The sequence below is a fragment of the Amborella trichopoda genome, chromosome 9 (genome assembly GCF_054954075.1).
Source record: "Amborella trichopoda isolate Santa Cruz 75 chromosome 9, AtrichopodaSantaCruz75HAP2 v2.0, whole genome shotgun sequence".
Lineage (NCBI taxonomy): Eukaryota > Viridiplantae > Streptophyta > Magnoliopsida > Amborellales > Amborellaceae > Amborella > Amborella trichopoda.
In genome coordinates this window covers 55,945,401-55,969,358 of record NC_142344.1, presented here as the reverse complement: position 1 = coordinate 55,969,358, position 23,958 = coordinate 55,945,401, and the positions used below count along the sequence as shown (strand labels likewise).

General features: G+C 35.5%; 2 protein-coding genes across 33 annotated transcripts; one reads left to right on the top strand and one right to left on the bottom strand.

Moving 5' to 3' along the window:
• The first annotated feature begins 5,198 nt into the window (after positions 1-5,198).
• Positions 5,199-12,363, top strand: LOC18447753 (heat stress transcription factor A-7a). Of its 25 annotated transcripts, XM_088848306.1 has the most exons (8): positions 5,199-5,448; positions 5,784-6,193; positions 6,920-7,349; positions 7,470-7,696; positions 7,775-8,281; positions 8,608-8,696; positions 11,366-11,504; positions 11,735-12,363. In XM_088848306.1, the coding sequence occupies exons 2-5, from the start codon at positions 5,933-5,935 to the stop codon at positions 8,009-8,011; spliced, it is 1,155 nt and encodes a 384-aa protein (XP_088704432.1). In that variant the 5' UTR covers positions 5,199-5,448; positions 5,784-5,932; the 3' UTR covers positions 8,012-8,281; positions 8,608-8,696; positions 11,366-11,504; positions 11,735-12,363. The 25 variants fall into 25 exon arrangements, with proteins under 25 accessions (XP_088704432.1, XP_088704431.1, XP_088704434.1 ...); XM_088848305.1 differs by having other exon boundaries at positions 5,199-6,193; XM_088848308.1 differs by lacking the exon at positions 11,735-12,363 and having other exon boundaries at positions 11,381-11,642.
• Positions 12,364-14,638: 2,275 nt separating this feature from the next.
• On the bottom strand, positions 14,639-20,640 carry LOC18447754 (ARM repeat superfamily protein). Of its 8 annotated transcripts, none has more exons than XM_020675775.2 (4): positions 20,239-20,640; positions 19,975-20,070; positions 19,307-19,499; positions 14,639-16,715 (listed from the first exon to the last, which is right to left on the bottom strand). In XM_020675775.2, exon 4 carries the CDS (start codon positions 16,651-16,653, stop codon positions 14,956-14,958), a length of 1,698 nt encoding a protein of 565 aa, XP_020531434.1. In that variant the 5' UTR covers positions 16,654-16,715; positions 19,307-19,499; positions 19,975-20,070; positions 20,239-20,640; the 3' UTR covers positions 14,639-14,955. The 8 variants fall into 8 exon arrangements, with proteins under 8 accessions (XP_020531434.1, XP_020531435.1, XP_011628363.1 ...); XM_020675776.2 differs by having other exon boundaries at positions 19,957-20,070; positions 20,271-20,640; XM_011630061.3 differs by having other exon boundaries at positions 20,271-20,640.
• Between the last annotated feature and the right edge of the window lie 3,318 nt (positions 20,641-23,958).

Below are 23,958 nucleotides of genomic sequence, written 5' to 3'. Positions count from 1 at the left end.
AGCAAAGCAGATTTTTTTGTTTTTTTTCCACTCATATAACTATCTAGTTTAGCTCATCAATCCAAATGCACGAAATGAAATTTTGTTCAATAATAAGATCGTATTAGAACTATTCATATCTAGTTCATCCTTCAGAACCATATCACATTCCGAATCTGAAGATATAGAATGAATTGAGATGGTATACAATCGTATGTAAATTTTAAATGACTGAAAATTCACAAATAATAATGCAATTCTTAGACAAAATCCAAGAAATATAAGATCAAAGTTCGCGGTACAATAATCACCGAACCATATTCGTTATGTGTGAAGTACAACAAGATAAAAACTAATCCTAATTAAGCATGAAGCTAATAAATAAATAAATAAAATCTGTATTAGGTTGAGACCTTAAATTGCATAATTAAGGTGCACCTCAAAACTCCCTTATAAAAGGCTATGTTGACATTAAAAACCATCCATTTGATCGTAAAAATAGTAGATTTTGCAACACAATATATAGACCATCCATTTTGAAGATTTTCATGTGTTTATAAATATGTTTGATTTGAACCAATATTGGAGTTTAAAATTATAAATCTGTTTGATTTGAACCATTATTGGAGTTTAAAATTTCATTAAAAATGAAAACAGATTATTGGGCCATCCTACAGATTTTTAACACCAAAATTACATCTCATGGCAAAGTTTAAAGAGCACTTTACTCAGATTGTTTAAGATTGCAACCTTACACAAATCTCACCCTAAGTAAAATTATAACATATTATTAAAACTAAAAAATATGCCTTTACATGCGTACGCGTAAATCCTCATGTGGTACTCATTATGGTCTTTCTCCCCTCATGAACCCACTCCAACCCTATCAATGTAGAACATAATGTAACTGGGTAAAAATCCAAGTGTTTCCAAATGACATACTTTCATAAATTTTTCCAAAGTCATTGTAAAAAATTCTCTCTTTCTGGGGTAGCAATGGACTTAGACCCGACTCGGGACTCGAGGGGTAGAATTGATCTGGGTTCGGTTATAAGTCCAAAAATTAGACCTGGTGGGGTGGATCCAGTAATATTTTTGGGATCTCAATATATGAAATATATTTAAATGTAATTAAATACATAGATATTTTGATTTTTGGATCGGGTCTAATTGAGTCTAGGTCCAGCCCGACTTGACCCGACCCAACCCATTGTCACCCATGCTCTTTCTCTCTCTCTCTCCTAAAAAAATTGTAAGAAGAAATCCAAGTGAAAGGGGCTGAAATATCTATCATTTTTTTCCTTACTAGCGCAATATACCAATTAATAATTTTTTATCTTAATAATTAAGCACAATAAACATTTTCAACGATCCAATCAATATCTGATGACTAGGAGCATAACTTAAACGACCATTCATTTTATGTGGCAACATATTGCTAGCTTTTACTATATATATTATATATGTGTGTGTGCGCGTGTGTGTGAAAGCGCGTGTGCGCATAATAGGAGCTTGTGCCCGATATATTATTCTATGCCAGAAGTTGATGAAAATTATTTATAAACAACCATTTTTGTCCATGTTTCCATTGCATTTTTATACTTAAATGGGTTGGGCCACTAATTTATCATTAGTTTTTGATAGGGGTGGAAATGGATCTGGTCGGGTCGGGGTCCGACCAAAACCAGACCCGACCCAAAAATTAAAATATCTATGTGTTTAACTATATTTAAATATATTTCATATACAGGGACCGAAAAAGTATTGCCAGACTCGGACCCAGACCCCGTTCTGGACCTGAATAGTGTTTGGGTCCAAGATTTGGACCCAGAACGGACCCGCTGGGTCCAATTTTTAGATCCATGCCAGAAGCGGATCTAGTGTACCCCTCGGTCCCAGGTCGGGTCCGGGTCCATTGCCACCACTAGTTTTGAGTGTGGGAGATCGAGTATTGGAACCCTAGCCTTTTTCTGGTTCGGTGGAAATAAATTTTTGCACACTTGATTCATAAAAGATGGACTTGTTTTAGTACAAATAATTTTGTAAGTGTGCTCAGTGCCCAAAATTGGTACAACGAACTTTGGCGACAACTATTGGCACAACTCAACCCCAGAATTTTAGTTACAATTAAATATTTTTGATGGAAATATTATCAGCATATTATTAGTATGTTTTTTCTATCATGATATTACAAAATAATTTTTTGAGATTTCAAAATATCAAAATAATATATGGTCATCATGAAACACTTTTTATTAATATTACCATATATGAATTCAAATTTTACCCAAACAAATATACAATGTATGTTTATTTGAAAAGCGACAGAGTTGACAATAATATCGAATGTGTATAAAATTTTAATATTCATATAAATCATCAAATGTTTGTAAGTTGCTCCCCACTTGCCATATTGATATTTTAGAGTTTTTTAAAGTTATGACATGTCTATTTTTAAATTATAATTGATAACTTTGGTCTTAGATAGCATATATGATTTTATTTTATGAGATTGTATACAATGAAACCATTTACTTTTTAAATAAGAAGGTTACAATTACTCACAACCATCCGATGTTAAATCTGATAGCTTAGGTGTGTCAGAAAGTTTGAGAAAATTTGTTTTAAACTTTGAGCTTGGCCAATGAAATAAATGCAACCACCCAATTTCACATCCAATGGTCAAGATTAATTGTGACCACCTTATTCAAAAGAAAAATGATCGTATTTGGTAGTTTCCTTACTTTATTTAATGAGAAAGTTCCTCATCACGAAAATAATTAGAGGCCTTAGATTTCGCAGTAAATTAATTTTATCAATATATTATCAAAAACTATTATTGATAAATGAAATTTACTATGATAAAAAATGCAAATTGAATTTATCACAACTAAAATTATAACAGATTGGTTTGATGGATGAAGATCAAAACAAGAGAAAAAAAAAAATGCTTGAACCGCCTCAAAAAGTCAAGAAGTAATTAAATCAATTAATTTACTAATAAAACAATTGTTTTAAAAATCATTTTGTATAGGTACTCCTTAATTGATTTGCTACAGAATGCCTAATATGTATGTGTGTGTGGAAAAGTTTATATAGAGCTGAGGCTCTAAACAATCAAATTAGAGCCCACCTCAAAAATTTCATTATAAGACGTTATTTGATGCCCAAATATCCCCAAATTGATCATCTCGACATCAAGATACATGGACATGAGACAAAAATGGATTTCAAAGTTTTGGAAATAGTGCATCGTGTAATGCATTTTTTGACTATCAATTTTCAAAATTTTCAAGATTTCATGGATTTGCTCGATCTACATTTTTTTTTTGAAGCTCTAGATTTTACAACCAAGTAACTAGAAAATGAAAAAGCTGGCTTAGGCTCACGAGCCTACAACTAGCTACACATGAGCCCAACGGCCCAGATTCAATCTAGGTCGATTGGATGGCCATAACTGTATTTCGTATTTTAATTTTAATGTTTTTTTTATAAATCTAAATCACATGAAATTTTAGGTGTTTATTTTTCTCATCAAGACGCATATAATAAAAATATTCAAAAAATAATTCGTGAAATATAAATTGATTAAAATACCCTTTAAATGTTTCGGGGGTATTTTGATTAATTTATTTTTTACAATTCTTTTAAAAAATATTTTTATTAAATTCTCCAATTTTGAAAGAACACATGCTCAAATTTTCAAAGTGATTTGGATTTTTAAAAAATATAAAATTTAAATACGAAATACAATCGTAATTATTGGATCGGTTGAGATTCAATTTGGGTTGTTAGACTCATATGTAGTTATAAGCTAATGGGCCAACACTAGCTTTTTTCATTAAAAAAAACCCCACCTCTTAACCAAAGCATCCACAATACCATTAGCCTATCTGTAAATATATTGGAAAGTCACCTCTAAAAGACCGCATAAGTCCATAACCTCTAGCCATAAAGAACACAATGACCTAGGTGATGTACACACCTTATCGCAGTCCATAACCTCTAGCCATAAAGAACACAATGACCTAGGTGATGTACACACCTTATCGCACCAATTAATCGCATTGAACAAATCACCTTCCACGATACAAAACCTTTCAATAATCTTCTCCTCATGTAACTTCAACCCTTGATACAAAGCACCAAATTCAGCCTTACTAGTTAACGAAATATCATATAGGTTGTTGAAAGAGAGTAGCACTGGGCTATTGAATCTCTGACAAGACCGTCAAATCACCAATACCAGCCAATTTAGGATTTTCGTAAGAACTTCCATCAAAATTAAAATTTGCCACTTAAGTTAGCCTAATAATACGTATGGTTGTTCCAAGTTCCAAAATCAAAACTCATTTTTTTTCAAAAAGTAGTGTCTTGAATTTAGAACCCCCTAAAAGAAGGGAAATTTACATCTATTTGACTTGAGTGACTAAGGGCCAAATTATAAAAAATTTGCCCACTTAGTAAAGATCTATATTCCTAGTCTATAACAAATAACAACCAAAGAGCATTTAATTGATTGGTTTAAAAAACCCTAAACAAGGGTAATAAAATATTGACATGGTCCCTTAAAACTTTGTCCAGAAAAATAATTTATGTAATGTAAATTTTGATGACTCTAAAATCTATTTCCATCACTAATTATAAAATTTGTAGTTTAGAAAGTAGAACGAATCTTATATATTTGTGAGCACTTGAAAATAAATAACATGTTAAAATTTTAAATTATTATTTTTACATCCATAATAAGCAAGACCGTGTGGTTGAATTCGATGGTTCTCGACCACCAAAACTACAACATCCTACGATATTACAGATGTGGCTTTACCGTTCGTTTCTTTTTTTCAGAAAAGGTCATCAATTTGCCTATGAAAGTTTAACTATTTAACACTTTACCTTTAACTTTTTTATTTTGTTTCAAAATACCCACAAATAACTCAAAATATCCCTCACGCCCAAAAGTAGCATACAATTGCCGTGTCATACCTAATCTGAATCACACCTTTGTTCTCGACACGTGTCGGGGATCAACGCACTCAATCCAGCTACGAGGCATTCATCGGAACGGACACAAGGCCACTGCCCATCTGTCCACGTGTCGGATAGATCCAATGATATCGCTAAAGCGCGGAGAACCTGTATCGGACGACGACACGTGTCCCAAATACTATAGCTCCAACCGACCTATAAATGGATCTGGTCCACATGTTTCATCTCTCGTGCATTGTCGTGGCTCCTGAAAAGCCCTTCTAGAATGTTCCATGATAACCGCCATTTTTATTTCGCTTGAAAATTAAGCAACTTTCGGATATTTTCTCTGTCTACACTTTCTCTCTCTAAACGATTTTTGAAGTGATTTCCCGCTATTTTGAGTGATTTATTTGCTTTGTATTTTCTCTCTCTACACTTTCTCTCTCTATCGAGGAAATCGAATTCACAGTGTTTCTAGCTGTTTTCAGTGTTTTACTGGTACTTTCTCTCTCTAAACGAGTTTCGATTTTTCAGTAATTTACCGCTTTTTTTAGTGATTTCCTTATTTTCTGTCTCTACACTTTCTCTCTGTCGAGGATATCGAATTCACAGTATTTATCGCTGTTTTCAGTGTTTTTCTGGTACTTTCTCTCTGTAAACGACTTCGATTTTTCATTGAGTTCCCGCTGTTTTGACTGATTTCCTTGCTTTTTGCTGGAGACTCTGCACTTTCTCTTTCTATTGAGGAATTTTAATTTACAGTGGTTTCCTAGTTTTTTATCTTGAGAGGAACTTAAGAATTTGATTTCACATTGGATTCGCTGCATTTCTAGTGATTTCGAGGCTTTTAACTCAGTGGAAACCCTAGCCTGATTCTCAGCAGAAGAGGAACGCTTTGGAGAAAGCTTAGCTTGTTTCAGAGAGGGCCTTGTTGTTTTAGAAACTGGCCTTGTTGTTTTAGAAATCCTAGTTTTTGTTGTCAATGGAGTCGAAGCCTGGTGTTAAAGGCGAGAACCAGAGCATGCCTCATCCGTTGGAGGCTCTGCAAGAACCTGCTGTTCCTCCTTTTCTAGTGAAGATCTATGACATGGTGGAGGACCATGGCGTTGATGCTACTGTTTCTTGGAGCCAGGGAGGCAACACATTTGTGGTTTGGGATCCAAATGAGTTTTCTAGGATCATTCTTCCTCGATATTTCAAGCACAACAACTTCTCGAGTTTTGTTCGCCAGCTCAACACTTATGTGAGTAAGATCGAAACCCTAATTTCGTGTTAAGGCATGGCGCTGTAGTTGCAGAATATTATTTCAGTATGTTGTAAGGAATTTTTTGCAGTTTCTATGGCCTAGTAATTGGGCGCAAATGCTGTTTGATAGTTCTTGAAACAAAATGAAGCTCTTCGGGGTTTTTTGTTTTGTTTTTTTTTTTTTGAAACAAATGAAGCTCTTGGGGTTTCATCGTCTGAAATTTGAATATAGTATAATTTTTAAGAAACAGTATTATTCAAATGTAAATGAGATTGCATATTCAAGTGAAAGATTTCATCATGATACTTTTAATGTTGTAACCTTAGAATGTTGATTTGTTTTTTCATTCACATCTGCAAATGTACATGGTGGGCATGAAAATTTGATCTGATTTAAACATAACTACGCACAAGTTCAGTGAAACAGCATGATTTCACCTGTAATGGGGCCTGTGTAATTCCATTTGGAAAAAAAAAAAACTTGTTTGAAGGGAATTTCTTTGAGTTGGGGTTTCTCTTCTGAAGATTTTCATGTCTTTTGAACCAATGTAACAGCTACCATTCTACATACTTGGATACCTGGTCAGGTAGCTGTTTGTCCTGCTTCATTGCAATTGTTTTTTTTTTTTCGTAATTTTTCCAGCTTAAATGCAATCCTGGTGCTTTCAACAAACATGTAATTGATTATTTGACCCCTATCATTCTACATAACATTTATTTTCAGGGTTTTCGCAAGGTTGATCCTGACCGATGGGAATTCGGTAATAAATTCTTTCTTCGAGGGCAAAAGAATTTGCTTAAGAATATTCACAGGCGCAAGTCCTCGCAAGTTCATCTCCACCCAGGTCATGCTTATTCTACTCAGCTGGGAATGTTTGGGCCCGAAGGTAAAATCGAGAGACTTAGGCAAGATAAGAACCTGTTGATGCTTGAGCTCATAAAACTTCGACAGCAACAACAAGCGACCAATGTTGAGATCCGTGAAATGAACAGTCGGTTATATGCAGCAGAGCAAAGACAACAACAGATGATGTCTTTCCTTGCTAAAGCAATACAAAGTCCCTTGTTCCTTGACCAGCTAACCAAGGAGAAGGAAAGGAGGCTAATCACTTCAGGGAGAAAGAAACGCGACATTCCTATGCAAAGTCCAGCTGGTGAGGGATCTTCAACAATAGGGCAGATTGTGAAATATGAACCAGATTTCTATGCCAGTGGTTTTTCTCGTTCTGCCCAGGATGTGGAACCTGATGAAATCACAAATCTTGAACTACCAGATGATTTCTCAAGCGATGCATATGGCAATGCTGGAACAGATGCAGAGGAAGGAACACATTTGGGGAAGGATTCAACAACAGAGCATATGTATTCATCAGTAGCTGGTCATATATCGGGAGGTTTTGCTTACCCTACTTTTACAGGGCCACCGAGCTCTGTTTTGTGTCATTCACATCATGTCCCTTCAAAGGGGAAGAATGTTGTGGCTTCTGATATGAATGTCAATGTAGGTTCTGTTGATTTTGCTGGTTCTTCCTCCTCGAATGAGGGTTCAGTCTCGGGATTTAATTACTCTATTGAACAGGAGGAGAAATTGCAGCTTGCTTTTGATGCAAGTGACGGTTCCCCCAGTCTCAATGACAAATTTTGGGAGAAATTTTTTAGTCCTGCAGGTCAAGAATATGATGATACAGGGGAGGAAACAAACTTTATGGCACTTGGGTCCGAAAGAGCTATGTCAAGCAAACAGTCATCTATTGATGACCTCATCTCTCAGATGGAGCAGCTTGCAAAAGATGGGCATAGAGCCTTTGATTCTTGAAACTCCTGTCCTTTTGTTTATGGCCTACTGTGACAGTTGCTAGTTGTTTTTTTTATTCGCATTTTTCTCACTTGTTACCATGGTTTCTAACACCAGGCATGCATGTTCTTGGTTTTATGCATGCTAGAAATTGTTGGTCATCTTATCACCCTTTTTGTCCATCATCCCAGGTAAATGCTGTTGTTGCCGTCCCATGATCCCTTTGTTTGACCTCATCCACATGGAATAACTGGTTTTTTGATGAGATTGTCAATGTGCTGAGTTCTACAGGTTCGTTGGTTGTGGGAATAGTTAATGCCTCTAACAAGTGTTTTAAAGCAAGGACTTGGGTCAGGACACACTGGGTCCCAACCCTAGTTGGGCAACTTGACTTGGCCGAGTCTGTATGAGTCTTGGAAAACTAAACAAAACAACCTTGGGAGCCGGCGAGGCCCGATGACTCCCAAGGTTTCTTTTCCAGACTCGGCAGGGTGCCAAGTCTGAGTTGGAGTTGCTGAGCTTTTGAACACTGCTTCTATCTTCTCCTCCTCCACCTCCACCTCCACCTCCTTGTTGCTTTTTGGATAACTAATGCATCGATTGTGTTCTTAATCTAGTTAATCATAACTGAGAGATCTCTTTTGAGAAAGGATGGCTTGTGTGAACATATTGGACAACTGGTGGGAGCACTCAGGTTCCTACCCTGGTAAGAAGTTTAATTTTTGGATCATATAGAGGTCCCAATTCATGTACTTTTCATACTTTGGCCAGCAGTTGCATTGTGTATTTTGCCCTTGACAGTATGGATAATGTCTGTCTTCTGTTTATAAAAGAGAAGAATAAAATTCTGCACCCAAAGCTACTTGTAATGAATTGGTAGCCGGCATGCAGTAGCACAGATATAACATTTGAGAAATAAACAATAAACTTCATTGACTTGGCTAGAAGGGATCATTTAGTTCTGTATTATGGAGCTTGTTGAGAACCTATTGCGAAATGACGCTTTCATGATTCATGATAATTCTGAAAAGTGTGACTTCAGCAGTAGCTTTGTTTTGCATTTGGAAACAAAACTTAGTCATCCTTTTGCATGTATGAGCACTTCAAACAAAACTAATATTATCATAGCAGAAAAATAATAAGTGGTGTGGCTTGCCCTCTTAGATCTAACTTCCAATTACAAGTATCCAATGCGTGTTGCACTGTTGCTTTGCACATAATGACATGACACTTTATTTAATTTAGCCAAACATGAAACTATATTTGATTTAGCCCCCCCAAAAAAAAGAAAAAAAAAAGAAAAAGAAGACATGACACTATTCTTGGTTATGTACCTTAGAAACATGGGTGGCCAAATCCGAAGCATGATCTAGTATTTCTGCCTAAAACCTTTTATGACAAGGCACATTCATATCATTATTAATTTATAATAAAACAGGTTCAAGGTATATATGAGAAATTGTCTTGGGGCTTCCGCACAAACTTGGGAAAGGATTGGGTTAGAACCACACCCATGTCCAATGTGTTTTTAATATTACATGTCGACTTTAAAGTGTCCAACTGGGCATACAGGGATTGGCATGTGTTGGCTTGGGATACTTTTTATTCTCTGGTTAACATACACATCTGATATAGATTTGGACTTTGTAACTCTTTTCTTGTCATGCCAAGAAACCAGAAAATCACTTGTATAAGTAATCAAGTGGGATCACATCATCAGAGATTATAGGCAGCCAGATATTGGTCACCAATGTAGTTGAAAATTTCGCAAACAATCGTCAGTTGTGATGACTTTAGATCATAGAAACTCAGTGTCAACCTATACAGCTTGTGAGATCTGGAGTCTGATAACTTCAATTGAGTTACTGATCGAGTAGTAGCTCCTCATTATAATTGCACTTTTTTCGAGGTCAATCCATGAGGAGCATATGTGGTTTTCTTGTCAAAAGGTGTAGACTTATAAGTGGGATTTTGGATGTTCCAATGGTGGATGATGGAAAATACCAGTATCTGATTAGGTTATCTTAGCTCTATTATGGGAAACCTGTATATATATTGGACTTCACTTGCACTCTGCAAAATATCCGTGATATGAGACAATGGCCATTTCATTGCCAATGTAACATCATAGACACGGAACAATTAGATGTGCAGAATCTTTCTTGGCAAGCTCTAGCTACTTGTGGGAGGCTTTGAGCCCCTTCTTCAATAAACAAAATAGGATAAACAATAACTTAAAAAAATATTTTCACGGAAGCTGCATGAAATATAATGTGGATTCATGATAAAAAATGTGGATTCTTGTCAATGTTTCAAAAAACAGTCCGCCCAACGCCTAGGCACCCTAGATGATAACCACCTCATGCCTAGACCCTAGCAGCCCAATACAGGTGGATGTACGTAGGCGGTCGCCCAGTGCCCAGCTCCGGGTGGGCACCTAGGGCCATGGGCCCTTATTCGTTTTTTTCAAGTTGCTCAAAAGGGCAAAGGGGTCATTTTGACCCCCAAGATAGTATAAATATATTATAGGGGTTATTTTTAACTCACAAAGTTAAGAAAATACCTTCAATCTCTATGCTAAACATATTTATGAGAATCTAAAATAATTTCTATGAATGTAAAGTATTTATTGTGGATTAAAAAAGTTTCTTTTTCTCATTAAAATTATTTTTAGGGTGCTATTGGAGGTATTACAAGACTTTTGAGTTGATTAGTAGCTCGATTGAGGTAACCAACATCCAAGATCAGAGATTGGGCAAAATTTCTACTACAGGGTGCCTGCCTGGGTGCTGGGCATCAGGCCGGCTGCCTAGTGTTTTTTGAAACCTTGATTCCTGTTCAGAAATGCCTTCTTACATCTACTTTTCCAATATGACTCTCTTGTTGCATATAACACTAGTGATTACACAATTTTGTTGACTTATCTTTGTAGAATTTGATGATTATTACACAATTTTGTTGACTATTCTTTGTAGCATTTAAAAACACACAATACACAGCATAGCACACGACAAAAACACATACACACACACACAACATGACACATCCTCACAACACCATACACACTCTCCCCAATATTATATAAGCCCCTGCTTTACCAACCTTAGAAAGATCATCCAATAGGATTTGGCTAAAGCCAAGATCTGGTAATGGTCTCTGAAACACTATGCTGGATTAATAATTTGAAAAGAAAAAGAACTGAGCCCATCTGAGCGTTAAAATGGATTGCCAGGCACTGATTGTTTTCTGACTCTTCTGAAAGAGTCATCTAGGCTTTTGGTTTTCCTTTTTTTTTTTGTTCAATATCTCTTTATGGCATGTTTGCCGGCGTCAAGATGATGTGCGCTAAAAATGAGTGTAATTTTCCTTGAGCAGGTTAAGAAGTGGCAGGTTAAGAAGTTGCAGGATGGTTATGAAGCCTCATATATCCATGCATGGTCAGAGCCTTCATCTGCTTGTATATCCAGATCCTCTTCTATCAAGCTGAGTCTCATTCTCTTCTTGATTAATTGTAGTATGTAATCCCTCTTGAACTGTCTTATTTATTTAATATATATATTTAGGAGACCATTGTTTATTTTTTGTACTTAGTAGGCAGAGAGTCAAACTTTGAAGGTTTGGATTCTAAATATTAGCGGTTCTAATTTAGAAAGAGGGGGTTGCCTGTTCTAAGGAACTGATCTGTTATGTTAGTATAAAAATGAAAGGAAAAACCACCTATGAATTGGGCAGCCCATTCTGCAGAGTTGATGGAAGCCTGAAAAACCATATTAGGAGGATATTAGGCCTGGAATTTTGCAGACTTGTCTTCATTGACATTGTGATCGATCACCAAAAAAGAAAAAGTGAAAGAGGAAGATATTTCTTTTCGGCTCTTACTACCAGGGATCCTATTCTCGCGTAAATGGACAGTCCAGAAGTGTAATTAGAGCAGGAGCCGACATCCGACAAATGTATAGACTTTGGGGCTTCCAAGGATGCTGGAAAAAAAAGTCGCCCTGTCCATAGAAAGTTTCCCTGAAATTGAATCAGACTTTTTAGTTTATGCTACAGGAGCATTCAAGTCTTTGCAATTTAAGTGCTTCAGATCTTCTCAAAGAACCAGGGACTGGTTCCAAGCTTGTGGAATTCTTTTCCTAAATCATCTGTAAGTGGGTTCTAAAGACTTTGTGATTGTAGGAAGCATAGAAAGGGCCATAGGTCTCTCTCTCTCTCTGTGGAACCGGTGACCTAAATTTTTTTTCATCGTTTTCTGCTAAAATGTGCGGAAGCAGCTTTACAAAATTGATTTTCATGTTTTAATGCTATACAAAATTGCAACTGAGATTGTACAGAATTCCAAGTTGAATGGGAACGGTTCTGGCTTTGAGATCTCCTCCATGGTTAGATCCTTTTCTTGCCAAAGCGGTAGCTTCAAAGATCGAATGTAATTCACAAATCACCATTTGCATGCACCCTGACATTCATGAGACCATCCAGAAAAGGTTGTTCTATAGACGAACAAAAGAGACAACATGTTGGATTCATTTCTAGTGGGAGGTTTTACAAAATTAAAGTAAAATAAAGCTGCAATATATCAAACAAAAGATATACAAATTCTGTTTAAATTAAGATAATGCAAAAGAATCCTTTCCTCCATGAAAAAACTGCAAGAATAAATCACTAGATCCTGCTTCTTTTGATCTTATTTCACAGAAATATAATTGCTATTTGAAAGCTAGTATCATATATTTTGAATAACTATGAATTTTTCTTTCAGAGAAATATATATAGGTATTAAATTTCATGCTGAAGGACATTTATCTGAGGGGTGTGGTTTGTATAGAGCCTAGGCTCTAAACAATTAAATTAGAGCCTATCTTTAAATAGTGTTGAGAATTGTGGTTTCATTATTGGAAATCTTTGTGATAGCTTTAAAATATATTTTCATATTTATTTATAAAGTTTAAAGCTTCAAAAATAGTGTAGATCGATAGGTCTATGAGAATTTGAAAATTTTGAAAATTGACCGTCCAAAAATACATTACAAAATGTACTATTTTCAAAACTTGAAATCCAATTGTTTTCTCATGTCTATGCATCTTGATGTCGAGATGATCAATTTGAAGATATTTGAACATCAAAACATCTTTTAATAAATTTTTTGGGATAAAGCTCAAATTTAATCGTTTAGCTCTATATAAACTCTGCCCTTTATTGAATATTGAGAGATATAAATAGGTATTAAATTCATGCTGGGCGTATCAATTGCCTCAAGTATTCAGGTAATATAACGCAAGTAAATAAAAGTAGGGTGCAATTTATACTTTATATAAGGCGCCGGTTTGTATAGTGCCGATGCTCTAAACAATCAAAGCAAAGTGCACCTTCATATAGTATCGATAAATGTGGTTGTACCACCGGAAATTTTTGTGATAGCTTTAAAAATATATATTTGTCTTTAATTAAAAAATTTAACATTTCAAAAATAGTGTAGATCAAGCAGATCTATGAAAACTAAATCTAAAAATTGACGATCTGAAGATATGTTACAATATACATTATTTCAAAGCTTGAAATTTATTTAATTTGATTTTTTAGAGTTTGGGCTCTATATAAATTTTTTCCCAATATTAAACTATGATAAAAAGCTTCCCTTCAATATATATTGCCTGAAAAGCCCTACGACAACATGGAAACCTATTTTTACTCATAATTAAATTTAAAGCACTAAAAAGTAGTGTATGGGTAAGTATCAAGAAAGCGTTTTAAATTATGAAAGGAGCATGATCAGAATAAGTCCCGGTTATAAAAATTTGGATGCACACACATTCTATCTTATATCTGTCATTGGTATAGTGCTTTCAAGTAAGGGAAGTAGCGCATCTTATAATGTATATTTGGACTATCAATTTTCAATATTTTCAAATATTTATAGATTTATTGGAGTGACACTATTTTAAAAATTTAAATTTTATAATTAAATATAAAAATAAATTTTCAGGTCATCACAAAGTCTTTTCTTAATGAAATATCATCTTAGAGCAATATTTGGAGGGGCGCCTTACATTGGTTTGGGGCCTCAACCTTATATAAACCACACCTTTAAAATATTAATTATACTGAATGAGAAACCATTTTATCACACCTATAAAATAGGGCTGTCAACGTGTTCACATTGATAGCTTGGCCTCAACCTTATACAAACCACACCTTTAAAACATTAATTTTACTGAATGAGAAGCCATATATGACGCCAATAAAATAGGGGTTCGGGTTGGGCAGCAAATGGGACAGATCTGTTGGACATGGAGCTGCTAATACTGGCTCTAGACCCGGGTCGGATCGATTTTGTCCAACCCACATGCATCCCTCAATTTATGGTGCAATAACTGCCTGAACTTAACAGAACATATGCGCGGACAAACAGTGTTTGGCCACGAGGAAAATAATGTAGTGTTTTAAAACTCGGCTCCACTCGAGCTTACCCAAGTAACTCAGACTATGTACTTGCAGGAGTAGCCCAAACTTGGCTGCTTCGTGCACCTCAGTACGAATTGGACTCGGGAGATTCGGAACTCCAAACCCTACCAGATCCCAAGTCCGAACCTTATTTTTTAACTCTAAATAGAATCCTCTTAAACTTGGCTAGGACGAACATATGATCCATGGTGCCAAAAGCAAAAGATAAAATATTATATAGAACTTGGAGAGTTTTAACCCTCATAGATTTTACACCAAGATCAAGGTACTCCATGTTTACAATAGAGTAGTGTTTCATAGAGCCAATGAAACTAAAACATAAGTTTAGTGAGAGAAAACCCAACTTCTACCTCCCTAACTTTCTGCTCTCTGAAATTCCAAGAAGGTTCTCGGTATATAGAACCTCTATCTCATACAAGCATTCTTAAGATTACCCAAAAGGCATATCCAGGTACAATCGTATATACATACATTGTCGAGAGAGAGAGGAATCTGCATCTAATCTACCTTTTGCTGAAGATGCTTCTCAACTTTCCTCTCTCTAGACGCTCAAGGAGCTTCTTGGCACCAGGAACCTCCATTTCACAGAGCTTCTTCAGATACCCAATTGCTCCATAGGAGACCATTAACTTCCTGCACTTCTTGCTGCTAGAGAGGTATCCGAGACACGAAACCGCGTACTTTTTAGCTGAATTTTGAGGCCCCGGATCGAGCAACTGGACCAGGCTTGGCACCCCTTTCTCGCTCTTCCTCATCTCTCTGCAATTTTGAGGACAAACCAACAAATTTGAAAGAGCCTGAGCTGCAACTTCTCGAGCCGAATTTGTCTTGGCCTCTAACATCTTCACAAGAAGAGGAAGGATCCCACTTTCTCCCACTAACTTCCTCATCTCTCTAGAATTACACACCCTCGAAACCACTGAAGCTGCAGCCTGTTGAGCCCCTAAAGACCCAGCTTTGAGAACATGAACCAGTCGAGGAAGAAGGCCTAGAGAGAGAAGAGCCTCGATAGCGACCGAACCCACCAAATTTCTCAGCGCCCCAACTCCAGATTCTTGGGGCAATGGGCCATCGAGGTACCTTAGCAGCTGCTGAATCCCCCCTTCTGCAACCAACGATCTCCTCAAACTCTCGTTGCTGGCTGTTAGATTTTGCAAGCATTCGGCAGCGTATTCCTTTGAACCTAACAAAATACCAGAGTCTAAGAGGGTTAACATAATCTTAATAACCCCTTCTCCTGCTAGATTTTGCCGTATTTCAGGTACAGCTGATAAATTCTTCAGAGTTCCGGCTCCTGCTGCTTGAGTAACAGAGACCCCATTTCTGCAAATCTCGATTAATGGGGGGATTCCTCCATGACCAACAATCAATCGAGCAGTTTCAGACGCCATCGAAAGCCTTTGTAATGTAATCACAGCTTTCTCTTTACCGATTGGACTTCCGGATTCTAACAATCGGATTAACGGTGGAATCGCACCCTCAGGAACCAAAAGACTTTCGCAACTCCCTGATTCAGCCAAATAACACACCACCATTGCCGCTTTCTCTCTCATCCTATGAGAACCAGAGCCCAACAATTGAACAATTGCAGAGATATTGCTTCGGCCCAAAACCGATAACACATTCTTTTCATCTTCTTTCATGGCTTCTAGCAAATTATCAAGAGCTTTGTGTTTTGCCTCGATACGGCCAATTTGAAGCCTAGCCAAGAGCTCTCTGATATTCCATTTCATGGCCTCCAATCTCGCCGCTGCTCCTGATCTTGTAACAGTTGATGGCAAAGTGGCTTCACCCAAAAGTCCGGTCTTTACAAGCAAGCCACAGTCATGGAGATTCAAGTCCAGTTTCGTATGGAGAGAGTCGAGATTGCTCTGCATCTGAAGCTTGCCTGTGTATTTCTCTTCCAAACACGAGTCCGCTAAATCAATGGCTTCCTGCAAAGTTGCAGAGACTGCCTGCAACTGCTCTTTACACAGAGAGTTTTTGCAGAAACAGGGGTGGCTAGAGAGAGAAGATAAACATTGGGGTACCTGCTCCAATTTGGATGATATGAGTTTCCATTTACCCAAGAAAACTTTCACCATGGTTGCCTTCTTTATGGCTATTGGGACCAGTTCCTCAGCATATCTGAGCCAATCCTCTGTGGACTTCGTATCCATGGCACTCTCTCTCTCCTCTTCTTCTCTCTCTTCTTCAACCATCTTTTTCTCGCCTGAAACAAGATGGGTTTGTTTCTTTGAGGCTAGGAATTGATACTTCCTCCCTGCAAGGTTAGAAAGAGAAAATCAAAACTATATGCTCGATGCCAAAAACTACTTCTTATTCTGTTTACCAACAAGTTTAGAGAGAGAGAATGGGAGGAGATGCTTGTGAGCAAAGAGAAAGGGAAGGCTTTGAATGCAGACTTTCGAGAAGCTTGTAGATCACAGATTGCTTGTCCCTGAAATCTAGACGCCAACTAACAAAATCATGCAAAGTACAAAAGAAGGACCACCAAACTCATGACTTTGCATTTATTGAAACCACAGATAGAGAGAGAGAGGGAGAGGTTACTGTAACTGCTCCCACAACAACAGTTATCCTTATTCCTACTAAATCACAGTCTCTCTCTCTCTATAGTTGTCACCTTGGTTGATGGGGAAGAGAAAGGTTACTCCAACCGTCACACAACACCAATTAGCCTAATTCACAGTAAATCAAACAGTCACCCTCTGTCTCTCTCACATACACATACAACAAATCAAGCCATAAGCTCTCTCTCTCTCTAACAAATTAAGCCATAAGCTCTCTCTTTCTCACTCTTTCTCTAACAAATTAAGCCACAACCTTTCTCTCTCTCACGTCCAAACTAACGCTCTCTCCCTCTCCCTCTCCCTCTCCCTCTCCCTCTCTCTAAAGTGGTAACCTTGGTTTCTCTCTCTAAGAAGGTGAACGTGGGTTCTCTCTCTAAAAGTGGGCAACGTGGTTCTCTCTCACCGGATGCCCCTGAACACGCTCATAAAGAAAAGTTAAAACTGCCACACATGCCATTCATACTTGCACTTTACAGTCTCAATCTTCTCTCTCTCTCTTCTGTGGCAGTTGCAAAGCAACGGCCCAGATCACAAGGCAATAAAAATTCTGCATCTTGACCACACGTTCAACCAATTGATCACTTTGTGATTATAGAATAGAAAAGAAATGTTCACCCAAAAAAGAATAGAAAAGAAACAGAAAGTAGGTAAACAATCCATAAATTAAAGGTTTAGTTTATTTTTCTAATTATTTAATAAGATGGAACGAGTGGATTCGGTCGGCATTTTTTTTTTTAAAAAAAATATTTATTATTTTTAATTGCCAAGAAATTGGGCGAATTTCATCACTTTTAACTTAATCCCTTTCAAAATTAACCTGTTAACTATCATTTAATATAAGTATTTCAATAAATCGCTGATTCGAATCGGAACTAGGAGGTGGACAATTCCTGATGTAAAATCACTGCAGTCACCCAATATTCTGGTTCTGTAATTTTTTAAGTTCTTTGTAAACCTGGTCCAAATCGAGGATCTGAATGGCGAGAATTAGAAGCAGACCCTTGCTATCAGGAGTCGGGACTGAATTCAATTCTTTTAGCACTGGTTTTAAAAGAAAGGAAATTTTTTTATCCATATATCCTTCTGATTTTAGTACACTCAATTAATTGGAAAAAAACTATGATGACGATGATATATCCATCTAATTTTTACATTAATAAGTTCTTTTTTCCACATAATACAAAACAAAATAATGAGCATAATCAATACTTAATTGCAAGAAAAAACATTAACATGAGACATTATCATTACTCAAGTACGTGGTATTCATTACATCCAGTTATTATTTAATCATATGAAAGAAGGAATGTGAGTACCAGATTGATTTTCACTTTTCACAAAACCAAAAGTGAAAAAAGAAGCAATAATTGCATTAATTTTATGATAACAATGAAAACAATCAAATAAATCTGGGAAATGTTGGAGTTACTGCAATTCAAGCACTCAATTACTTTTTTATAACACGAATTGCATTAAAAACCTGTACTGTTCTCACAATAAACTTATAAGAAAATGTTTATTTAAGGTTGAGGCCCTTAACAATCAAACTAAGGCGCACCTCAAAAATTCACAAGAATAAATTGTTTCAATGCCGAAAAATTCTGAAATCCGATCATCTCGACTTTAGATACATCCTAAAAAAACCAGTCATGTCGTCAAAAAAAAAAAGTGGACTTCAAATCTTGAAAATAGTGCCTCTTGTATTGCATTATGTCGTCAAAAAAAAAAAGTGGATTTCAAATCTTGAAAATAGTGCATCTTGTATTGCATTATCTAAACCGTGAATATTTAAAGATTTTCAAATATTCATAGAACTGCTTGATCTATGCGTTTTTGAAGCTTTGAATTTTTTAAATAGGGATGAAAATAAATTTTCAGGCCATGGTAACAATTTTTAGTACTGAAACGATGTCTTTCAATGAAGGCAGGCCCTACTTTGGTTGCTTAAGGCCTCAACGTTATACAAACCTCACCCTTACTTATATAATCTTTTGTAAAAGCAAAAGAAGAAGAAGAAAAAGGAAACATTATATACCCTGTTTACTAACTTGGCAAGAAGAAGAATAAATAAATTCTACAATTTTTATTCTTTTTTTTCATGCCCCCATGATCATGAATCTTGGAGAGCTTCCAATTACATTTAATGTTGAAAACTTCTACCAGAAAAAAATCAAACTTTATGTATACTTTTTATTTTATTTTAATGTCAAATTCCATATTTATATCATTCTCTACCTTAGAAGAAAAACAAAAAAAAATAAGAAGAAGAGGAAAATCATACCTTTCCAAAATTGGAAGTAAAAGACCTTTGATCCCTCTTCTGCAGCTGTGCAATTCAAATGCAAATCAATGAGAAGCAGTCTTTTCTTTCTGTAACAGTAACTGATGGAATTCTCGACGATCTGAAGCGGATCCCAGTTTTCAATAGCTCACTTTCTTTGATTTCTTCTCACAACAATGGAGCTCTATTTGGACTGCAATCGATGGTGTGATTTGAGTTTAATGGTTGTTTTAAAGATCTGTGATTTCAGATTAATGCTTGTTCAAAGATAAAAATTTCATTAATTTCTTCTCTGAAAGCCATAGTGGAGCACTATTAGGACTGTAATCAATGAAATGTTGAAACTATGTTTATTTCAAGTCTACATTCAACTCTATCAATCAAAAGAACGAAATTAATCATAAGCACGTCCTTTTCACGAATTTGCTATCAGTTTCAAGACTCGGAAAAAATCTGAACACAGACAAATGCACCGGACATTTAGCGGTTTCAAGGGGGAAAATCGAACTTAAAACAAAAGAGATGAAGTTCAATTAAAATGAATCTCGCCATTTATTCTTATAGTTGAAATCAAAAAATAGGGATTCTGAAAAAATCTTCAGAAAAAAGGCCAGGACATGAGAACAGCTCAAGTGTAAAAGATTTCAAACCTTTTTTTTTTTTTCTACCTTTTTCTGTGAGCTGCTTCTACTGATTCTTCACAAGAAGTAACTGAGCAGCTCAATCATTTCCAGTTCAAGAACAAACAAGAGCTTCCACTTCCTCTGCAATAAAATCAAGTATAAATCATTTTTCAAAAAAAGCTTGACCTTTTACGGTTTTTCCAATCAAAACACAAAAAAGTTCTAATCAATCAATAATATCGACCATTATCCACAGTTCCAACACAGTAATCGCAAATCAAACCCTAGAAACAGCACAAAGAGCTCGACCTTTAACCATTTACAGGGAAACGGAACTTTACCCTCGACTTTAAGATTGAACAAAAGAAAGCTCAAACAAAAATCAAAAGTGCTCGATCTTTTAACCCTGAAACCAAAACCCACGCCATTTCCGCCCCAAAAAACCCCTATTCTGCAACTGTCATCATAAATATCTCACCCTTAATAGATTTCTCCATGGAAACGGTCAAATCATTAAACAAATAAACAAGGAGAGAGATGAAGCCAAGCCCGCAAGCTAATCATCTCCATTAAAAAGTTTGAAAAAAGAAAAAAAAACAGACGGTTTTAAAAGGAAAACCAGACAAAAAAACACGAGCTTTAACGAGAAAGACATGAAAACGGTCACTTACACAAGTGGAATTGTATAATGATAGATTCAAATCAAAACGCCCGAAATTCAAAAACGCCATTAAAGATGGTTCTGTTTTTGCCCTAATAAAGTAACAACTGTAACCGAGAGAAGGACGGAGTGCGATCAGATTTTTTTATTTTTTTTTACAGTCAATTTAAACTACGTTAAAGGTGGAGCATGTTTCAACGATCGTACGGCTGGTATTGCTCTGAGGGGGAGAAGTCTTGCCGTTCGTTTCGATAGACGGTGGACATTTGAAAGATCAGATTTTGAACTAAGCTCTTTTACGGATGTCATTTCCGAGGTATTGACGTGGCCCATTAGTCTAATGCCACGTGGAATTTAGTGACAAGTTGGATGGCATTTTAAATTTGCTCAGAAGATTGGGTTGGTGGGGCTGTCGCCTTCAGGCTCACATAATTATAGCTGCTGAGATTGCCACGTGGCAATATGTCTTCGGCACAACGTCAGGGTTGCAAACCTGTTGTTTTCTAGCTAATACCCTTACACAACAAATTCAATTATTTTCGACGAAAATAGTTTTTCTTCGCATAACAAATTATTTTCGTTAGGGAGGGTGGTCCGGCATTTTGAACAAGCAGTCCAACTATTTATTTTTTTATGGTGGTCTAACGTTTCATAGTGACGGTCCGGCATTTTATAGTGGCGGTCAGGCATTTTATAGTGGCGGTCCATCATTTTATGGTGGCGGATTATTTTTTTGTTGGAATGAGCGGTTTTGTATTTGAAATTTATGTTCCGACATTTTAGAGTTGTGGTCCGGCATTTTGAAGCGGTGGTGTTTTGATATGGCGATCCAGAATTTTTTAAGGGCAGTCCGACATTTTGAAGTAAGCCAGACTGAGCAGTCCGGGGTTGTACAAATGTGGTCTGGAGTTTTCTTTTATTGGGATTCGAAAATGATTTGACATGGAAAAGGAGTGTATTTTCATTAAAGAAAAAAAAAATGTAACTTTATGAGTTGGGGGTATTAATTATAAAATATGCTTTTTGAGAAAAATAAGTGAAGGGAGTTTAGGGTGGGGTAAAGTGTGTAAAAAATATGTTTTTGGAGGTTTTTATTTTCTCAAATTTTTATGGCAATGGTTGAAGAGTGCGGTTTGTATAGAGCCTAGGCTCTTAACAACCAAATTAGAGCGTACTTTCAAATAGTATAAAAAAATGTACTAAAAACCTTTGTGATAGCCTTAAAATATATTTTTATATTTATTTATAAAGTTTAAAGCTTAAAAAACTGTGTAGATCAATATATCTATAAATACTTGAAAATCTTGAAAATTGACAGTCCAAAAAATTGACAATCCAAAAATCAGTGATCCATAGCATTTTGAATTAATGATATGGAAAAAATAAGAATAGTCCTTTATAGTGAAAATTCATATGGGATTTAAGAAAACATTTGATAAACTTTATATATATATATATATATATATATATATATATATATATATATATATATATATATAAAAGGCAATGATTTCATGCAACCATTGTATGGTAATATGATGCAATAACCTTTAAAAACCATCTTATGGCCTTTGTTTGATCCAAAATTTGAAATATATACTCTTTTTATTCTAATGAACAATCACAAAAAAGAAAAAATTGAAAATACAACCTAGAAAGTATTTTTTTAGCCCAATTAACATAGGTTGTTCATTTTAGGGAGATGATTAGATCTAGGTATTAGAAGGATTTTTTTATTTCCAATTTTTTTGGATGGCTTTATTATCATTAGATGAACAATGTTAAAAAAGGAAAAAATGATTTTGAATTTATAAAGGCTAAGATCTTGAAATTCACAAAATGAATGGTCTAGATTCATTTTTAGAGGAGACTTATTTTGACCATATCTAGGGTTCAAATTGAACTCTGTTTTTTCTGGGGGGATTGATTATGGAGATGAAAAGAGTATGTGTGCAAAATTTGGGGTCATACAAATACCACAAACATTACTTTCTAGAAGAGTCAGTTGCATTATACTATAATACAATTGTTGCATTGGATCATTGCTCATATATATATATATATATATATATATATATATATATATATATATATATATATATATATATATATATATATATATATATATATATATATATATATATATATATATTCTACAGTACTTCACCTACACCCTATTACCGTCTAAATTTCATCACACTATCACAGTTTTTCGTAGTATTTGAATTTTTATAATTTTTTACTAATCAAGTATATATATATATATATGTTCTACAGTACTTCACCTACACCCCATTACCGTCCAAATTTCATTACACGGTCACAGTTTTCCGTAGTATTTGAATTTTTATAATTTTTTACTAATCAAATTTATCTAAAATTTGGGGCATGTGTATATCTGACAAAGTCGCACCAAAATAAAATATTAAAAAATAATAGTCATAAAATAAAATAACAAAATTACCTCTAAAACGTTATAGTGGTATTTTACGTAATGTTTATCATTCAAATTATTTGTTTTATATTTTATTCATGTGCATCTCACTAAGGCACACACACCTACAAAATTTTAGATCATTATGATTTGTAAAACAAATATTAAAATTTAAATATTATTAGACATTTGTGACCGTGTGATGACGTTGAACGATGATAAAGCTATAGAACTTCACCTATAGGCATTTTGTAGTGTTATATATATATATATATATATATATATATATATATTGTATCAACGACGGTCTAGTACTTTCTAAATACTTTGATAAGACAACTCAAATGATTACTTGGACTGCATGGGTATGGATATTTGTCCATGATGGAGGATTCTTTTATGGTTAAAGGACTAAGCCAAGCAGTTATACTTGGAGTCCAATTTCTAACACTTCTATATCTCAATTAGATATAAAAGGAATTCCTTCTCCCAAAATCAATATTCCTTTCCCAACGATTCCTAATCCATTACCAGAATCTTCTGATAAAGGAAAGTCCAAAATACCAGAGCATGAAACAATGATGCTCCAAGAAGAAATAGAACCAATCATAGAGGATACTATCCAAAACCAAGAAAATGCTTTCATGGATACTACACCTATTGATATAAACCAAATAGCTTATGGGAAAAATTGGAAACCCATTACAGCTTTACCATATTATAAAAGACCCACAGCTGTTGACGTCCAACTTAAAGAAGATGCTATACAACAAGTTGTGTCATATTCAGGAAGATCAATAGTCAATTGGACAATAGATGGTCTATCGGAATTAAAAATATTAGATGTCATGAGACACATGACAATGTTTGCTTCTGCAAACAAAATGGCAGGCAACCCAGACCAAGAAGTTGCCAAAGTAATAGTCAATGGATT

What these genes read in the sequence shown, in the direction of transcription:
- LOC18447753 (XM_088848297.1), top strand. Translation starts at nt 5,933, where the DNA reads ATGGAGTCGAAGCCTGGTGTTAAAGGCGAGAACCAGAGCATGCCTCAT. An exon ending in TTCGCCAGCTCAACACTTAT is followed by an intron (nt 6,194 to 6,919) that starts GTGAGTAAGATC and finishes ATTTATTTTCAG; the next exon opens with GGTTTTCGCAAGGTTGATCC.
- LOC18447754 (XM_020675775.2), bottom strand. Translation starts at nt 16,653, where the DNA reads ATGGTTGAAGAAGAGAGAGAAGAAGAGGAGAGAGAGAGTGCCATGGAT.